The 19,335-nt window shown below is 46.0% G+C and overlaps 1 protein-coding gene across 6 annotated transcripts in view; it reads left to right on the forward strand.

Annotated features, from left to right (window-relative positions):
• AURKA (aurora kinase A) overlaps window positions 1-19,335 on the forward strand; it is a 223,395-nt gene that overhangs the window by 177,945 nt on the left and 26,115 nt on the right. For all 6 annotated transcript variants that reach the window (XM_078652011.1, XM_078652012.1, XM_078652013.1 and 3 more), the window contains 2 exons: window positions 9,115-9,306; window positions 14,524-14,662. In XM_078652011.1, coding sequence (XP_078508137.1) covers window positions 9,115-9,306; window positions 14,524-14,662 — 331 coding nt within the window. The remainder of the gene's footprint in view (window positions 1-9,114; window positions 9,307-14,523; window positions 14,663-19,335) is intronic.

Consider the following 19,335-nt stretch of genomic DNA (forward strand, 5'->3'; position numbering starts at 1 on the left):
AAATGTACAGTATATTAGTGTGGACAGTATTTGTGTGCAGTAGAGGGTGTATGGTATTCCCTGGTCCTGACATTTCTTTGTTTACGACTTTTATATTACTACTTTATTACTTGCAGTACTATTATATTTACTATGTCATTGTTGTCATTATTGTTACATAGAGAAGCTGTTTTACTGTTTATTACTTGCATTATTACTATTGCATTGTATTTATTAGTACATAGGCAAGGATATTTTATTACTTACATTTCTCATTATTGCTTTTCTTTTACATTATTACATAAGAGTTGGTTTATATTATGGTGTTTTTTTATGTGTACTTCTGGAATGTTTATCTTCTCTTCCTATGTTATACTATTTTTTTTTGTTTAAATATTAAGGGGAAGATGTGTAGTAATCTCTCTATGTAATGAATCTCCCTGGCTCTGATGCTCTTGCATGTGATGTCATTTAGAATGTTATGGAGGTTTGTGCTTTAAGTGAGAGCAGTTGGAGATGATGGGCTGAGCAGCCAGGAGGCCGCTCCTGGTGGGGCTTATAGTAGGAACTCACATTAAGACTTACATTGGAACCTACTAAGCTATAACTTAAGGAATAAACTACAAGAACGGTCTACTGGACTTTATTTCTACACATACTTAGCACTCCAATTGGAGCTGTGATCGAAGCCTTTCTTAAGGATGCATGGAGTATTAACACCTTGAACGCTATGGGGATTTTTCTCCTGTGCTGGAACTTTACAAACACCATTATTCATGACGAGCTGGGCTCGTCATCAGCGTAGCAGGAGGCTACTGCATGACGAGCCCAGCTCGTCATGAGCGTGGAAGGGGTTAAGGGTTGCCCAGGCCAAGGTGACCTACCAGATTTACACACTGGTGCAAGAAAAGACTAGATAATCTGATGGGGGGGGGCGGCAAAGGAGGTAAGAAATGCATCACGCATTTTCTCTCCATGGCAAAACGTTACTATACTTGACAGTACATCATTCTGCTATAGCTGCATGTGCCACTGGAACCCTAGAGGAAACATTTTTACAATGCCAGTAATCAAAAGTTTCTTGGAAGGAGTGAAGGGTATTTCAGCACAAAGTCCCCAAACCAGTGTGGAACCTAAAATTGATACCAGCACACCACATGAGACATCCCTTTAAAATGATGCAGAAGGCTGACCTCCCAGTTCATTAAACTACAGCCATCTTAATCTTGGCCCCTCATAGATTGAGTGAATTGCAAGGACAAACTACCCAAGAACGATACCTAAAAGTATGTGGGTACAGTACCCATGAGAATGAACCTGCCCACATCTTTCTTATGGTGGCGTTCCATTTCTTTGTGCTCATTCAAATGAGCTACCTGCTTTCTTTGAACATCCAAAAACCGCACCAAGTAAACATCCAAAAATGTATAAGAGGGAAGTTTTAGCTACAAGATGAAGAAGAGCAAGTTTGGGGCTAATTTATTTATTTTATTTTGAACGTTTTATATAGCGCGAATAAGATCTTTGCAGATATCAGAGCGCTTTACAAAGAAGGGGTGCGAACAGGAGAGTGAGTAACAGGCCAATTAGGCTTAGCGCAGTTGAGGTAACAAGTGGGTAGGTACATGAGGGAGCATAGTCATACAGGTAAGTCAATAAGGCTAACAGTACTAATAGGTGGAGGCAAAGACAATCATGTAAATAGATAATACAGGTGATAAAGATAGCAAAGGGATCGAAAAAAGTAGTACAGTTCAGTGCATAGTCTTAAAGAGTCAGAGATAATAGTTCGTGTATTTAGCCATGAGGATAGCTCTTACTTCTTTCTTAAAAAGTCTGGTGGAGGAGATGAGCCTGATTTCGGGGGGGAGTGAGTTCCAGATCATGGGTGCCATTCCTGAGAAGGAGCGTTTATAGGTTTTTTCTTTCCGGAATCTTCGAGGCTTCAGCAGAAGATTATTTGCGCTTCTAGTGTAGTGTAGAGATTGTCAATTTCTGAGTTAGGTAACCGGGTGAGCTCAGGTGTACCGCTTTGTGTGTCATGCAAGCGATTTTCAGATGTATTCTGGCTTCAAGAGGTAGCCAGTTCAGGGATTTCAAGTCAGGGGTAATGTGTGAGTTCTTTTTTGACCCAGTGATGAGTCTAGCCGCCGCGTTTAGAGAAGCTTAGAGGTGCGGTAGTAGTTAGGGGGGAGTCCGCAGAGGGCGATGCTACCATATTCTATTCGAGGGATGACTAGTGATTGTACTGCAGTTCGGAAGTCTTTGGCTGGGAGGAAGGGTTTAAGTTTCCTCAAGGTATTTATTTGGAAGTTCGCTCCCTTAGTTGCCTTGCTGATATGTTGCTGCATGTTGAGATTGGTGTTATGCCTAAAGATTTTGCTGAGTCCACGATAGTGGGTTGGACCTTGAGTGCGGTTAGGTGTTCAAGCCAAGTTTGCATGGTAGAGGTCTTCGCTGGAGGTGAGATCAGAAGGAACTCTGTTTTCAGAGCATTCAGTTTGAGATGATTATCAGCAAGCCAGGATTGGGTGCTTCTAATCGTTGAGTTCAGGAGCAAAATGTCTTTGGGGGATTGTAATTTGAGATAGTTGGGTGTCATCGGCGTACATGTGGAAGTGTTCATTAGATGCTTGTAGCAAGGTTGTGAGAGGTTCCATGACTAGGTTGAACAGAGTTGGGGATAGTGAGGAACCTTGGGCGACGCCTAGCGATACAGGTATTGGCGAGGACAACAGGTTATTGCTCTTGAATTTCTGCGACCTGTTGTGCAGAAAGGAAGTGAACCACTTGAGAACAGTTCCAGATATACCCATTCTTGTGTTTAATAGTTCGAGTAAGTTCTCATGTTTCACGGTGTCGAATGCTGAAGAGAGATCCAGAAGGATGAGGAGGCAGGTGTCGTTTTGATCTAGGATTTGAAGTGCATAGTCAATTAAGTGAGTCGTAGCAGATTCAGTACTGTGCCCTGCTCGGAAGCCTGATTGAGGGTTAAGGAGATCAAACTGATCAATGTGTTTAGTCAATTACATTTGTGCGCATTTTTCCAGTAGTTTGGCGAGAGTGGGAATATTGGTAATGGGACGGTAATTGTTCAGATCAGAGGGGTCGGCTGTAGGTTTCTTTAGTATAGGTGTGACCTGTCCAATTTTGAGGGAGTCGGGTATGGTTCCTTGTTGAAAATTTTAGTCCAGAGTGGGAGAAGCAGAGGGGTAAAGTCTTTTACAGCGTTAGCAGGAAGGGGGTCCGTGAGGTGATTGGATGGTTTCAAGGTGCTGAGCAGTTTGCCAATTTCTTCTTCAGAGTAGGTGCTAAAGGATGACCATGTGGCATTGTTTTTTGGTTCAATGGGTGCTATGCAATGGGGCTTGGAGTAGAGGCTTGCGTCAATGAGATCACTCTTTATGTTGTCAGTTTTTTGGATAAAGAATGCGGAGAAGTCTTCACAGGAAGGTGCTTCGCGCACAGTGCTGAGTGGTTGGGGTTGTTCTTTGGATTGTGCTCTGATACGCTCAAACAGTTTTCTCGGGCGGTTTTTTGCTTGGTCGAGCTGGAGGCTGAAAAAATCTGATTTTGAGCGTTTTATTTTCCTGATGTAGGAGTTTCTCTTTTTCTTCAGAGTTTTTAGGTGTAGTGCAGAGGGAGCTGATCTCCAGGTGCGCTCTGCCATTCGCATGTCTCGTCTGTCCTCATTGAGACTCCCGTCGTACCAAGGATTGGAGGTTTTAGTGGGAGCTCTTTTTAGCTTCATTGGTGCAGCCTCGTTAATTATTGAGGTCATAGCATTGAGATAGTGGTCAGTCAGGGATTGAACGTCTGTAGCTCCGGTAGGTGGAAGTAGGAGATTGCAGCTGTTAGGAGGCAAAGAGCTCGGGTTGAGTTTTTTTCAGGTCTCTTTTCCAGACTTTGGGCTTGAAGGATTGAACCGGGTTAAATTTGACTTTTTCGTTGATGAAGAATGTGACAATATGATGATCTGACCAGTCACAGCGTTGTATGGACTCGAGTTGGATAGAGTCCTCTTTGGAGATGATAAGGTCCAGGATAGAGCCTTTCTCGTGGGTCGGGCTGTTGCATATTTGAGTGAGGTCAAGGGCATTGAGGACATTTTTGAGACTATTTACCACTGCGTCATTGCGATCGTCCAGTGGAGGTTGAAGTCGCCGAGGTATATTTGGGTGAGCTGCCGTCCGGAATTGGTTGAGATCATATCCATGATTTGTTGGGAAAAGATGACGTTGTCCCTGGGTGGGTGGTAAATGCCGTGAAGAGAGCATATCGGTTTGCCCTCACTGATAATGTCGAGGCAGATGTATTCATAGGATGTTGGGGATGGTAGGGAGGTGGAGTTGACTTTCAGAACAGAGAGGTTGTTCCTGTAGATGCATGCGATTCCACCACCTATTTTTCCGGACCTGTCAAGTCTAATGATGTGGTAGTTGGGAGGAACCAGAATATCCATTATAGGTGTAGAAAATTCAGTTAGCCAGGTTTCAGTCAAGATAATTAGGTCTAGGTCCAGTGTTAGGATGAGATCAGCGATGGCGGCTGAATGTTTCGAGGCAGATCTACAGTTGAGGAGAATGCATTTGAGACGGGGTGTGTAGAGGGTGGTAGAGGGTTCTAGAGAGAGGGATTTTTCTAAGGTTATTAGGGATGGAGATTCTGCTGTTTAGTGTGGGGGGTCTAAGGGGATTTGAGTGTATCGTGGGAATGGTGAGGTGTGAGGTGGAAGTGTGATTTTGGAGAGCTGGGTCGTAGGAGGGTGAGTGTCGAGGTCCGAAAGAGGGTTGCAGGGGCGACGAGGGCGTTTTTTGCAGTTGCGAACAGGGATTGAAGTCCAGTGAGGGGAGCGTTGAGTGAGAGAGTCAACCGGAAGGGTTGGCATGTTGGGAGGGGAGGGGGAAGAGGAGGTCGGTGTGGGGTGAGTGGATAGTAGTTCTTTGATGTGCGTGTCTTCTTTGACCTGGATGAGGGTGGCCATAATCTTGTCCAGCGTGGAGGTGGGAATGGAAATCCGGGGTAAGTGACTGACCGGGGAAGTAGCGTGTAGGTGGGGGAGTGAGCTGGTGTTGGTGCAGGGTTCCGTTGTGTCAGTATACGGATTGGTGTTAGGGGGAGAGAGGGTTTAGGCGGGAGGGGTGTTGATGAGGTAGGGAGGAGGTTGGTGGTATGAGTGAGGGCATAGGTGGTAGACGGAGGGAGCAAGGTGGAGGATTGGTGTATGTTAGTGGTGGTGGGAGTGCAGGACGGGGGGTAATGGGGGCTGAGGATGGGGGGGAAATGGGATTGGAGATGGTCCCGTTGTGGGGCAGGGGAGTTAAATTAAGAAAAGAGGTGTGTTCTGCGCAGTTAGAGGGCAGTAGGGACTGAAAATGGGTGGGGATACAGGGTGGAATATGACGTTGGGCGTGTTCAGGTGCTGAACTAGGTTAGATGTGTAGTGGGTGGGGGCTGTGATGTCGGGGGTGCGAGGGTTGGTAATGGTATGCGTGGAAGTCAGAGGGTTGGTATGGGGGATGGGAGTGCCTATGGTGTTTGAGGGGGAGAGATCTGTGTCTATGCTTGAGGAGTGTGTGGAAGCTACCTGGGGCTGGACTAGGATAGAGGGGTTGTGGGTGGGAGCTGAGGAGTCAGGGGTGAAGGGTCTGTCTCTGGATGAAGAGTGTGTGGTGTCTACCTGATGCTGCCTTATGTTAGAATTGTTGTGGGTGGGAGCTGTGAAGTCAGGGGTGGTAGGACTCGAGGTGATATGGGCGAGGGTCCGCGTCTTGGAGAGGTGTTCTTTGAAAATGGGGAACAGGTTGTCTAATAGTTCCAGGTTCCTGTCTGTGGATTGAATTAGGACAATCCCGTTGTTGTAGATAGTAATGGTGGCTCTGCCTGGGAAGAGTTGGGATGGTGTGATGTAGAGTGTTAGCCCATGCGTGGATTTCCTGGTGGTGGAGACGGTGAGTAGGGTGCAGAAAGCTTTTCTCCATTGAGCTCTGCGTATGGTGTGGAAGATGAAATCAGTGTTCATGGAACCATTGACCGGGGAGAAGTAAGTGTCAGCAAAGGGGGTTTCAGGGTGGGACCTCAGGAAGTTGTGTTTAAAGCGTTTAACTGCTTTTTTGGAGAGAACGGGTGGGTAGTTGATTTTATGTGTGCTTACCGACGGGATCCATGTTGGGATGTCGGTATGGGTAGGTGCAGGAGGGTGAGCACTAGTGAAGTACCGGAATAAGAAAACAAATGCAGATGCAAACAGTGGGTTACCTGGATCAACAGTGACACTAGTGATCCACTAAGATATGAGGTAGCGATCGGTGTGTTACATGAGGAAAGGTGAAATGTGCAGGTTACAAAAGTGTACACAGTACCAGTAGAAGTATAATACTGTTGTTGTACTGGACCAAACTATAAGTGCAACCAGTGTACGGGAGAAAAAGTGAACTGGTTGCAGGTTACAAAGCTGACCCGTGTAGGGAAAAAGTGAAATGGGAGCAGGGAACAAAAAATATACAGAATACAACTAGGGGGAATAATACTGAGTATAATACTGATGGTATACGGGACCACACATAAAAAGTGCAAACAGTTACATATATCAAACGTGAGACTAGTGGGCATCAAAGGTATGAGGTAGCAATCGGTGCATTACATGAGAAAGTGAAATGGGTGCAGGTTACACCAATGTACAAAATACAAATAGAAGTATGATATTGCACTATAGAGCAGACACTATCACAGGAAGGAGAAAAAGTGAAGTGGGTGAGGTTACAAAAAATGTACAAAATACAAGTAGACATATAATATTGCACTAAAATGCAGACACTATCACAGGAAGGTGTAAATACATAGCTATGTAGGGTGTGCAGCAGTTGAGATGAGTCTTAAATGATAAGTTCTTAGGATATGCTCAATTGATGAGTGACTAGCCCAGTATGGCCGCCAATGAGAGAGACTAGTCTAAGATGGCCGCCAAATAGTGTGGATAGAGACTTTAGTCCTCTGTTAGTTGTTGTTGCTTTTTGAGCAGGGAAGGGCAGTTTCACTTTCTATTCGAGCTAGCCCAGTTTCTAGCGTGCTGGGAGGGAGTCTTATCTCTATTTTGGTGATCTCATGTGGAGTTGTGGAGGAGCCTCGTGGGCGTCTGGAGGTACAGGAGGGGATTTATAGCTTCAGTTTATGACCCCAGCCATTTTGAACAAAGGAGGTTTAGAATGCTTGCAAGTGAATGGGGTGAAGTAAATACCTTTGTGTGGTTTCTGCTCAGTAGTTATGCTGAAGTTGACAGAGTTTTGCAGGCATCAGAGGTCTAGCCAGAGTGTGCATATCTGAAGTGTGTATCGATTTCTTACAAGTGGAAACCACTCTTTGCAGGTCTGCTCCAAGGGTCTCAGAAGTAGCAGGTGGCACCGCAGGTTCGCGTCGTCAGAGTCTGATGCTTCACGCAGCAGCAGTCCGCAGCTCCGTGTGAGTTGGCAGGTTCACGCCGTCAGGGTCCTTAGTACTGCATACGGCCATAGATCCTTACTACTGCAGCCCCTCCCGCCTCGATAGGCGATGTTGAGTGTTTCCCGATTGCCTCGGGGCTACACTCAGTCACATCACTCTTGATCGGATCTGTAAACACATCGTGCCGGGTGTCTCCGCTCATTCGCCCGGAGCGTTGCTAGATCACTGCGTGAACCAGGCAGTCAAGAATCCGTCTCTGCCGATGTCCAGGGAGGGGGGGGGGGGGGGGGGGGCTCGATCCTCGCCTGCGACGGTCCCGACCTCCGGGGAGAGCAGGGACTCCTAACCGGCTCCCGTCAGCGTCAGAGCAGGGGCCCCTAGCATGCTCCCATCAGCGCCACTGCGAGCAGGGAACCCTAGAGAGCTCCAGTCAGCGCCAAAGTCGGTTCACAAGGCAGCCAAGCGTCAGACCCAGGTTCGCCTATGGTCAGGGGCAGCCCGGTGTCCGGCGGGGGCGACTCAGTTCTCACCCGCGATGAGCACAGTCTCCGGTTGATGAGAGGCTCCAGACAGCGCCACAGCGGGCTCCAGGCAGCAAGTGTCCGTCCCGGCTCCGCCGATGGTCAGATGCAGCCCAGTGTCCGGAGAAGGCGGGGGCGACTCGTTCCCTTCTCGAGCCGAGGTTGTTGTTGAAGAGTTCCAGTTACTTGTATTTACGAATCCAGTTGCTTGTGGTGGCTACGTTACACGGCAAGCAGGGACCCCTGGCCAAGCGTCCGTCCCGGCTCCGCCGATGGTCAGATGCAGCCCGGTGGCGGGGGCAACTCGTTCCTTTCTCGCGCCGTGGTTGTAGTTGAAAAGTTCGTTACTTGTATTTACGAATCCAGTTACTTGTGGAAGCAACGTTACACGGCAAGCTGGGTGCTAACCGGGATTAAATCCAGAAGTGGAATCCCAAGCATTCGGAGCTCTAGCCAGGAGCTCCTACCCTGCGGCCATCTTATATGCGATTCTAATGTACTAAGGAATGTGTTATCCATTGTAACAAAAAAAATTCCGGTCTTAAGATGGGTAGCACCAATATACACACCTGATACAGCCTAACGGGAAAGACCTTTTTGAACAAGCAACGGTGCACTAGCTCTTTTTTTTTTTTTTTTTGTGTGAATGTTCCATTTTAAATATGTGCTTGGTCATTAATCTGCGCTTCTACGGTGTTGTGGATACCTATGAAACCGGAGGGCACAAGTAGGACAGTTTCACTTTTTTTGCAAACCCCATCCTTTAATGTGTTTTTTACAGCCTGTGAGTCTAGAAAGTATTTATCTTGCAAAAGTTAGATGGAACAAGTTGTGCAGTTTTCAGGATTCACAAGCGACCCACCTGCCTCCCCAGTGAAAGTGTATGGGTGGCCTAAAAGGATAAAGCCCCAGCACAGCTAAAGTAATTTAAGATACGTGTTACAAAACACATTAATTTTGTACTGAACATGTGGTTCGATGGCAGAAGTATTGGCGAGTGCTAAGTCAAAGTTGGCAATGGATTTTGTTTCATAGTATTTTGGTATTGTGTAACTTAGGTTTGTTGGATGAAGTTGGTGTGGTTCTCATTTTGGGTTGTTACTTGACAAAACCATGGTCTGAATTTACTCAACATTTACATCTTTCCATTTTTATTAATTACAAATTTTGTTAGGAAACAGTGGTGTTTGGAAGATTTCGAAATTGGACGACCATTGGGTAAAGGAAAGTTTGGCAATGTGTATCTTGCCCGTGAGCAGCAAAGCAAATTCATTCTAGCCTTGAAGGTGCTCTTCAAATCTCAGCTGGAAAAGGCAGGAGTTGAACATCAGCTAAGGAGAGAAGTTGAAATCCAGTCTCATTTAAGGTGAGTTGTATCTAGCTTATTCACACCACATTTAAAAGTTTTGTTTGAGCAATGGTCTTTTATTGGAGTTGAGGGTTCTGTGTGTGCGTATAGATATATATTTGTAACTCCCAGTTCTTTGCCGGGGACCCCAGTCAGCAGCGGTGCGCTTATCTGGTGAGGAATCTGTCCATAAACCCAACACTCCACTCCCACCAAATTGAGACTCACTTGGCTATGGCAGGAAAATGTCCAATCCAGTTAAATGCAACTGTTTTATTCAGTTACATTCTCACCGTGCAGAGAAACAAAAATCTGGCGCTTTTTGGTGTTCGGCTTGTTGATGTGTAAGTAATGTGTAATTCAACCACCTGTAAGACGATACATGCACTTACAAGGGCTACAGCTTAAAACCCATCTGCAAATGGAGGCCATCTTAACTTATGTTTCAAATGTTAACACATTATGAGAAGTAATGGGGCATATGTTAATAACGGAAAATTCATAATAGCAGTAAAAACAATCCATGCGCAGTGTCAAAACTGCATTTCATGCCATAGGTATTGGCAATAACACATGGTCAATTGCCCCATAGAGATTCCATAGACAAGCTGCACTACGTTTTGATGGGGATTGATATTTTATTGAACTTTAAAATACCATCTTGTGTGCCTCATTTTGGCTTTACATACAAAGCCAATATGCAGTGAGGCGTATGTCTTAAGTTATGAAAGCCAATGGGCTATATATTGTGAGGTTTTCATAATATTACTTTATCTCTGATTACTTAGCATAATAAATTAGGATTTAATACCATACTATCCACTCCGATTTAGGCATCTGGTTTTAGAGGATCTGAATTTGCATCTCAATGATAAACTGCCCAGCAGCTAACACATTGGTGGAAGATTTTGGTACCTGCAGCTAATGCAGCTTGTTCAAACCCATCCCCCCCCCCCCCGGCAACAGCTGGGGCTTACATTCTATCCTATTTCTGCACATGTTGCCAACATCATAGTGCAGGCCCCTTGAGCAGGTAATTTGGTCAGATCATACTCATACCCTTTCCGATGCAACCTTACCAGATGTAGGGCCGCACAAATTCACACACCGGAATCCTGTAGGTGGATGGAAATGCCACGGGAGGATCTGCTACACGTTCTATATCCAACAACTCCGGTGGCTGGTAAAGATGTGGATGCAGATTTTGCTGGCATCTGTAGTTGGGTCAAAGCTACCCTGGATAAGGTGGCCCCTCTAACCCAGATAGAGGTCCCGCATCCACCCTACCAGAGTAGTTTACAAAAGACTTAATTTTTTCCAGGAAAGACTGTAAACGTCAAGCAAGTATGGTGGATAGACTATAGTACTGAAAGCAAGAGGGCGTATAAGGAGGTGTTAAAAGGATACCATTGATTAATAAACTGCACTTGTAGAGCTCATTGTACTTGGAAAATTGAGGCCTCCGCAAACTAAGATTTTTTTATTTTTATTTTTTTATGATCAAAGACATATCTTCTCTAGAACGGGTGGCAGTCTACACTTCACCTTCAAAACTAAGCTGTAACGAAATTGCAGGTTTTTTCGCTATTAAGATCTCAAAAGTCTGAGGCCTTCCGTCAAGCTTGAAACTTGTGTGGCAGGAAAAGAGCCTGACAACCATTGTTCAGAAGCTAGCCTTCTCAATTTTGTGGTCCACCCTGAGCTGAGCTCTGTGGGCTATGGGGGTCAAAAATCTGGGTCTCCATAGGACCCAGCCCCTGCTGAAATCCTGGTTTAAGCACAAGAAGCTATCCTGCCCTATTTTAGCATCCTATTAGCCAAGTCTTTCATTTCAACAAGTGCCCCTAAACAGGCAATTGTGGTTCTGCTCCTGAAAAAGCCCTCATAGTTAAACTTAAGACCTATCACCCCTTTTTGCAAAAGTCACTGAACCTGGGGAAAAGCCAGTTCAAGTTTATTAAGGCCAATCTACTGCATCTTACTCAAACCGGTTTCTGGGCACACCGCACCACTGAGTTGGCACTATTGGATACAGAATCCCTGTTGCGCTATGCTGATGGTGGGGTCAGACGGCAGGACTGATTTTTAGATCTGAGTGCCGCCCTTTCAGTTCATTGTGAAAAAGAAAGGAACCCACACTTCACATTTCACACCATTCAATTTCAGATGAAAAAAGATAAACAAAACTTAATATGTTTATCTTGGCAATTAATTGTGCCGTTTTATTCAATAAAAAGCAACCTTTGCTGAATATTTTTTAAGTCAAGAGAAATATCATTGCCCTTCATGTACACCATGAATGTCGCGATGTCTAATTTTTACAACACAGAAACATGAATCAAATTACATATACAATGTGAAAACATATACCTAATAAATAATGTGAAAAAAAGTGATACCATATCACACAAAAGGGAAGAAAATGTCAAAGTATTTTTCAATCAGTATTTTTCAATCACAACATAATGAACACTTAATCACAATATTTGACCGATAAGCGGACTTCCAATGAGTCTGCTGAAAACACAACCACCGCTCGGTAGAAGTGTTAGTAGGCTTCAAATTCCTAAGCAGTTTATCTATATTTCAAGACTTAGGACTTGATCCTGTTCGCCTACGCGTTTCGAGTTTGGGAGGGTTCTTCACAAACTCTCATCAGGGCCAAATGAATTCTTTCCCTCGTTTCTTAAACCTCAGGGGACTTGAGGTAAGTTCAGTTGATCCAAAGCAAATTTCATGGATTCGTAGAGTCTGTGCGCCTTTCTGAATCTAAAGTTTGGGGAGAGCCTGTTGTGTTTCTGCCGTTTCCTATTTAGGAATATTGCCACTCGTTTATTTTCCTCGTTTTTTATCCATAAATCATGCGTTGTTTTTTGAAAGTCGTCCAAAATTGAGAGTGGGCGGCTCGCGGGCCCTTCAAGGACGTCTTCGTTTCCCGAAGGTACCAGGGTGAGTCCGGTGTCCCTTTAGGCTGCCACCAGCATCAGTGATCCTGTCAGTTTGGCAGCGCGTTTCACTTCCTCATTCCTTTACACAGTTTCAGTTCAGGCAGGACTGTTCCCATGGGGGAAGAGTGTCAAGACTGATTTGCATATGGCTGGATCTAAACTGGAATGGCATTGGGAGCAATAAATGTAGGCCCACGGTGTGGGACTGTCCTGTGCTCATGAACTACTGGTCGCAGGTCATAAGGAGAATCTCCCAGGTTGAGGGGGTGTCACTAGTACCAGAACCCAGACGGTGCCTTCTGAACATGTGGGAGCCGAACAATCTTACACGTATGGGACAGTGTTGGGCTACCTTGGGCATAATGGTGGCAAAAAGGAATATAGCGCAGAAGTGGGGTGCTGCTGAAGTACCGACCCTAGCGCAATGGAGTGCGGATATGGATATGGTGACAGAGGGTGGTATATCGTACCAGGAAGTGTCCCAAAAAATGGGGAAAACTATGGGGCGCATGGAACACTTACAGGGGTGTGACCTTTGTGATCCTCTCTCGGATCCTGAAGATAGTGACACTGATTCAGAGGGGGGATTAACAACCAAGAAAACGTCTTACTGCTGAAGTTCTCCGGACTTCCAATGAGAGATGCCAAAATAGGTAAAAAACCAAGACTGTTACCCGCTTTTGATTTCAAACTTTAATATTGTCATATGTACTCTGTGTCCTCCAAGATGTCTTCTTTGTGTTTGCTTAATATAATCAATAAAAATTGTTTTAAAAAAAAATGTAGGCCCGCTCTTTTTACTGGGGTAAATGTATGACTTTGTTCAGCATTCTGCCCATCAAATTTATTTTAAAATATTTGTTTTGCCTTGGACCCCATCAAACAGCTTACGCCTACATGCTTGCTACGAGGGGCAATGGTTGGCATACTTTTTACAGGACTGCTCCTTCTAAGTTGTGCAAAAACCTAACTCCTCTGACCCGATCTCACTGACCCAAGGGGTGCAACAGAACTTGATCCTGAGCCCTATGTTATTTAATATCTCTAATCTCTCAGGCTGAAATTAAGTTATAACTTAACGCTTCTATCCTATGCGGATGACACACCACTTATAGTTACTTCATCACAGGAGTTTGGGAGGGGGAGGGCAGTACAATTAGAGAGGTGCCTGACAGGAGGATAAATGGATGACCAATAGTTGCATTAATTAAATGCCAACAAAACTGAGGTTCTCGTTTTTGGAAAAAGGCCCTTCTAAATGTTCTTCAGCTTGGTGGCGTGATAAAAATGGGCCCTGCCTGTCCCCAAGGAAAAATATCAAATCTGTGTGGCTAGATCCGGCCCTATCACTCTAACACCAAATAGTTGCTGTGGCGAAAAATTGATTTTCGATGTCCTTCCACCCACGGCAAGGACAATAATTCTACAAGCATCAGTCCCCTCCCAGTTTGACTATTGTATGGACTCTACCTGGGAATTACTAAATCCAGATTACAGAAAATACAGCGATTGCAAAATGGTGTACAAGGCCTGCCTTGTACTAAATCTACCGAGACATGCTGCTAGGTCTGCTCTAGTTAGCCTATAGTGGCTGTCTCTTTAAGAGCATCTCAGTTCAAGCCATATACTTCTTTCACTGGATTTTTAATGACCAAGGTACAGGGTACCTTGCCTCTTTGAAATGCCACAAACAAAGCCCCAATCTCGGATCCTTTACTGACTCATGGGGAGTGCAACTTAGAATGTGCATAATAAAAGATAAATAAATTTGACGGGTTCCTGTGGGCCGTATACACTTGGTTCTGGGCTGTCCTTTTGCCCAACCCCTACTATGAAGTGAGTTAGCTGCCTTTGTCAGGTTGGCTGCAGGACCTGGCCATGGTGCTTTTTGCTGGAGGAAGTGTACATTGGTGGTTATCCCCACAGCCTAGCCACTAGACCAGCTTGGTGGGCAACCTACACAGTGCACTGATGCAATTTCATCAATTCTCTTTCAATCCATTCAACCCCCAGAAAGGCTGCAGAAGGTAAGTAACTATCTTTTTGTTTGCAGGGGCTAGTTGTCCAACAAGCCTTTAAGTTGGCCGAACTTGGACGACACAGACTGAATCAACGCTACAGAGATTGGTTGAGGTTATGATCTTAGATAAGGTACTAGTAAATACATTTATTCTAGGGACGAAGGACATGAGGTAAAGTGTAGATAGGCTGAAATAGAATACCAGGTTGGTATTACTTCTCAGAGCACATCCTAGTTTTGCTTTTTAACACTCAATCTGTCTTTCAGGCATCCCAACATATTAAGGCTATATGGCTACTTCCATGATGCTACCAGAGTGTACCTTATTTTGGAATATGCACCACGTGGAGAGCTATTCAGAGAGCTCCAGAAAAATAAGATGTTTGATGACCAAAGATCTGCTACGGTAAGCTATTTAGCAATTTTCCAGTGGTGTTTACAAGTGAAGGGTTAACATGTCCTTCCCTGGAGTAAGGCTTGATCAGGTTGTCTCTAAAGTCTAGTCTGTGTTCTGACCCAGTGTAGGTTTTCCGTCCCCTTTATGATACTAATATTTGCTGTTCCATAACATCCTGTTGGCTATGTCTGCCTCCTCAGCTGAGGTCCTTGCTCCTGAATTTTTTTTGTAGTAGTTGGTTGTCTGTGCAAGGCCAACGTGAATGCTCGAAATGCATGATCTATATTTGGATGGATGCATGCTCAACCAGTCTGAGCATGTGGTTCCCATGGAATCAATCTTCTACAGAGGCTACCACATGTCTGATTGGAATGCCATGTGTGGCACACAATTAATTATAAAAAAAATGTGCCAGCAAGGGAATTTGTTTTGTCAATCAATCGCAGATTATCGACATGGAAGTTAATCAATTCTTATAGTCTATCCAACCCAAATGGTATCCGTTAACTGTTATTTGAGTCTCACTTTTCAAGACCGAGACCAATCAAACAAATAAAAGAAATTGCTACACGGGAAATTGATTTTATGAAAAAATTGATTATTTTTATATATTTTGAAGGGTACAGTTAATTAAAATTGAATATACAGAAAATTTCAAATGAACAGGAATTAAATCAATCACTCCATTAATCCATCTAAACTAAAGTCCAGTCCAACAAATTATCATCAACAACTCCTTTGTTACAACATAAGGGATGGCGTTGCATGAATTCAATCAAGGTGAAAAGATCTGGACAATTTGCTTCCACTGTCTTGCTGTTGTGTGCCACAGTATTATAAAACTGATTTATTGTATTCCCTCCACACTATCAAAGGAGAGTGAAGCCCACACTTGAACATTTAAAGATGGTCTCTGGCAATGCTGGAGTAATATCCTAGATATTGGAGAAGTCTATCAGTCGGAGCAGGCCACAAATCTGCTCGTCACTCCCCTGATTGAATAATACCATCAAGGCGGCCTCAAGCGAAGGGAGATTAAAATAAACTGTGGAATTCCTAATGTCCATACAACGAACACCCTCTGTGTAAACCTGTAGCAGTTTCCTCTATTTAGAATTTATGAAGCCTTGAAAAAATGGATCAAGTGAAACATTGGGGTTCATTCATCCTTTTTCATCGTGCCAACTTTTTTCGGGCCCTCATCAGGCTGAATCTGGTTCTGTCTATACTATGTCCTAGTACTTGCAGAAAGGCAAGAATAAGTCTTACCTGCAACCTAGTTGATTGTCACCCTACTTGTGGTTAATGACCCCATGGTGTCAGCAGCAGGGGACATTTGCCAAGAAGCAGGTTCCATATGCAACCTACGTTCTGTATGAGAGCAGAGTGAATATCTGCTATTGCTCCGGTAGGAACGTCCTCCATTTTGTCATGGTCACCACCACTTTTTGCATGGTAAATGATGCAATTTTGGCAGAAGTGCTATCCAGATCAGTGTCGGATCCTTCCCTTAAACTGTACAATTGTTTACCCAATTGGCAAGAACTTTAGCACTCCTGTAAGTACCTACAGAATGGGTTTCCTGATACCTAGGGCATGGATGCAAAAGAGGGTCCTTAAGGGCTGCAGCATGTATTGGGCAACCCTAAGGGAATCCCTGACCACACTCTCATGAACTGCCATTGGAGATGTGCTATGTTGTGTATTCACCTCTGTCTGCATGAACTCACGCAGCCTGGAGTGTATCCATTTTGTGTTTATTGTGCGCACCTTTTCTAATCGATGTAAGGCAAAATATTGCTTGCTTGTCGATTGCATTCTACACTAAAACGTATGCTACCTGCCATACGTATGTAATTTAACTAAAGCCAAGAACTACCAGGGCCTTGAACTCTATCTGTACAGCTATGGAAATTTATTATTCAGTTTAAATCTTATGTAAACGGGTTTTACAGATTCAAATCATTTAATTTTTCATGATTGTGTCCATTTAAATATTTCTTTGAGAAAATACTTAATGCAATTTTCCTTTTCTAATAGACTGCATATATTGCTAAATCATAACATTGATTCCTTCATAGTTTATATATATCACCAAATTATCTTGTAGTTTACATGATTCCTTCATAGTTTATATATGTATCACCAAATTATCTTGTAGTTTACATGGCAATCTGCCCCGCCCAATGCATTTTGTGATGGGATTCCTTCTTCAGAGTCTTATCTAAGCAAGAAAAATTATTCAGCGTCAAACTGGGGAATTCACTACTGACGTGTGTATACATTATTATATGGCATTCGTGCCTCACCCATAAGGGAAATTCCATGCTGCTAAATTCACAAGTAACCTCTGTATAAAACAGAGGTGAAGAGAAGAGTCCCAAACGATAAACCATACTGTTTACCCTGCCTCCTCTTCACCACTAGAGTGAAAAGCCATATAAGAAGCACCTTCAACAAGGGGGCGTGGCCTGGAGCCGAAGATGGTGGACGCGTAGTTCCAAAGCTCCGTCCATAGCCCGAAAATACTAGCAATATATCCTGCAGCCCCATACGGCAACCCACCTGATTTCTACGCCGGAAGCCCCCGGGGGGGTGCTGGAAGCAGCGGTGCGGTGTCTTTCCACTCGGCCAGCAGCACATGAGCGCTACGTCACCGGACCTTGCAGCGGCCTTCGAGACGAAGCGAAGCCCCGGGCTCAATTAGGTGGCCTGCCCGGCTCGCACTGCACCATCAGCGCGGTCCAAACGGGGCCCCCGGAAAGAAGTATCTGTGGACTCCAGCGGAGGCTCCGGAGCACGCACGAACACCCTCTCATGTCCGTGACCCTGCTGCCTGCCTTCCGACACTGCGCACTATCCGGCTGCCCTGCTGTGGGACCTGCGGGACGCGCGGGGACCTTCCCGGATTGGATTGCCTGCTCACCCTTCTGCATTGCGGCGTCTGCCCTCGGCAGCACTGGTTGGGACTGCAGGTACAGTGCTGCCGCTCCCTGAGTCATCGGACCGGAGGGCCGACTCCGACCGAACTTTCCTGAGTGCACCGGGGCTGTGGTGTGTTGTCTGTCACCGGCGCCATTTTGCCAGCACAGCCGGGCAGTACCCTCAGTTCCGGGACTGCGGCGCCCTGAATGTGAGACGGGGCCGTGAACCGAGGTGTTGCTCCCCTCAGACCGGACATTTTGCAGTGTGGGACACACCCCTGAGAGCCAGAGGAACCACACCGGCCCATTGCGCAGGAGCACGACGTGTACATTGTCGCCTGACCGTATACTCCCAGCATAGATGCCCATCGCGCTCCTGTTCAGGATTCCGCGTCGAGACTGACAACACCTGGGGCCACACGGTCTCTATTCATCTACTCCCTGGAAGCCGGGGTCACGACTGTCTGCTGGCCCCGGTGGACGTACGGGCTCCCCAACTGCGGTGCAGCGCGCATAGACCCTATAAACGCTCTGTCCTCTTTGAACACTACTCCCTGTATCCCCGGTGGCCGTGGACTGCGTTTTGGTTGGTCTCCGGAGTAGGCAACGACGTCCGGGGGTACCCATTGCTGCGTCGCCCTGCACACGAGATCCATGGGCAAGCCCAGGGGCAGGACCCATGGCCAGGGAGCCGCGATGGACGTGCAGTCCACGGGCTCTGAGGACCCACTGGCCTCCTCCAATGTGGACATCATCCCACCGACCGGTAGGGGCTCCCAGGATGCAAAATTGGACCTCATCCTGAATGAGATACGCGCGACGCGTGAAGCCCTGGAATCACGAATAGACAATATGGCGACGGGACTATCATTATTGAGGGCAGACCATAACAAGCTGGCAGAACGGGTAGCGGAACAAAAGATCACACTGACTGACCTTGTGCCGCAACAGACGGAACACTCCACTAAGTTGGAGGGTGTGGAGAAACAACTTAAACAACTGTGGGATAGAGTGGACGATGCCGAAGGGCGGGCCCGTCGCAACAACGTCCGCATCCTAGGCATTCCGGAAAGAAGCGAAGGGAGGAACCCTACCCAGTTTGTGGAGGACTGGCTACGGCAGTTGGTGGGCCAAGACGACCTCACTACCCTCTATAGTGTGGAACGGGCACACAGGATGCCGCCGCGGCCCCCCAAACCTGGAGCACCCCCTCGTCCTCTGATCGCACGCCTCCTTCACTACAAGGATCGTGACGCGGTCCTGCGGGCAGCCAGGGAGAAGGCGCCGATACGTTTTGAGGACAAGAACATCTCGGTCTACCCTGATTTCACTCCTACTGTGCAGCGTGCCAGGTCCACCTTCATGAATGTAAAACGCAAACTAAGACAGAAACATGAAATATGCGCTCCTGTTCCCTGCACGGCTCAAAATTCTACACGCCAACAGATCCCACTTCTTTGATTCACCAGAAGAGGCAGAAGAATGGATGGAAGTCACCCTAACACCGCCGGCCTCACAGGACCCGTTTGAAGATCGCCAGGACGAAAACCGCGGGAACCCTCCGACTCGACAGGACAAAGACCCCAGCCCGGGACAACACTCTTCCCATGGTGTACCAGCGCAGCCGCACCATTCTGGTGCCCTCACAGGCGGACACCCATCTTCATTACAGCGACAACGGCTAACGGAGGAGGCCTTGGCAGCACATGACGCGGTAGCGGCTGAAGACAGGCACACCATCTCCACTGACACCCGCAC

This window comes from Lissotriton helveticus, chromosome 7, assembly GCF_964261635.1.
Source record: "Lissotriton helveticus chromosome 7, aLisHel1.1, whole genome shotgun sequence".
In the NCBI taxonomy this organism is placed as follows: domain Eukaryota; kingdom Metazoa; phylum Chordata; class Amphibia; order Caudata; family Salamandridae; genus Lissotriton; species Lissotriton helveticus.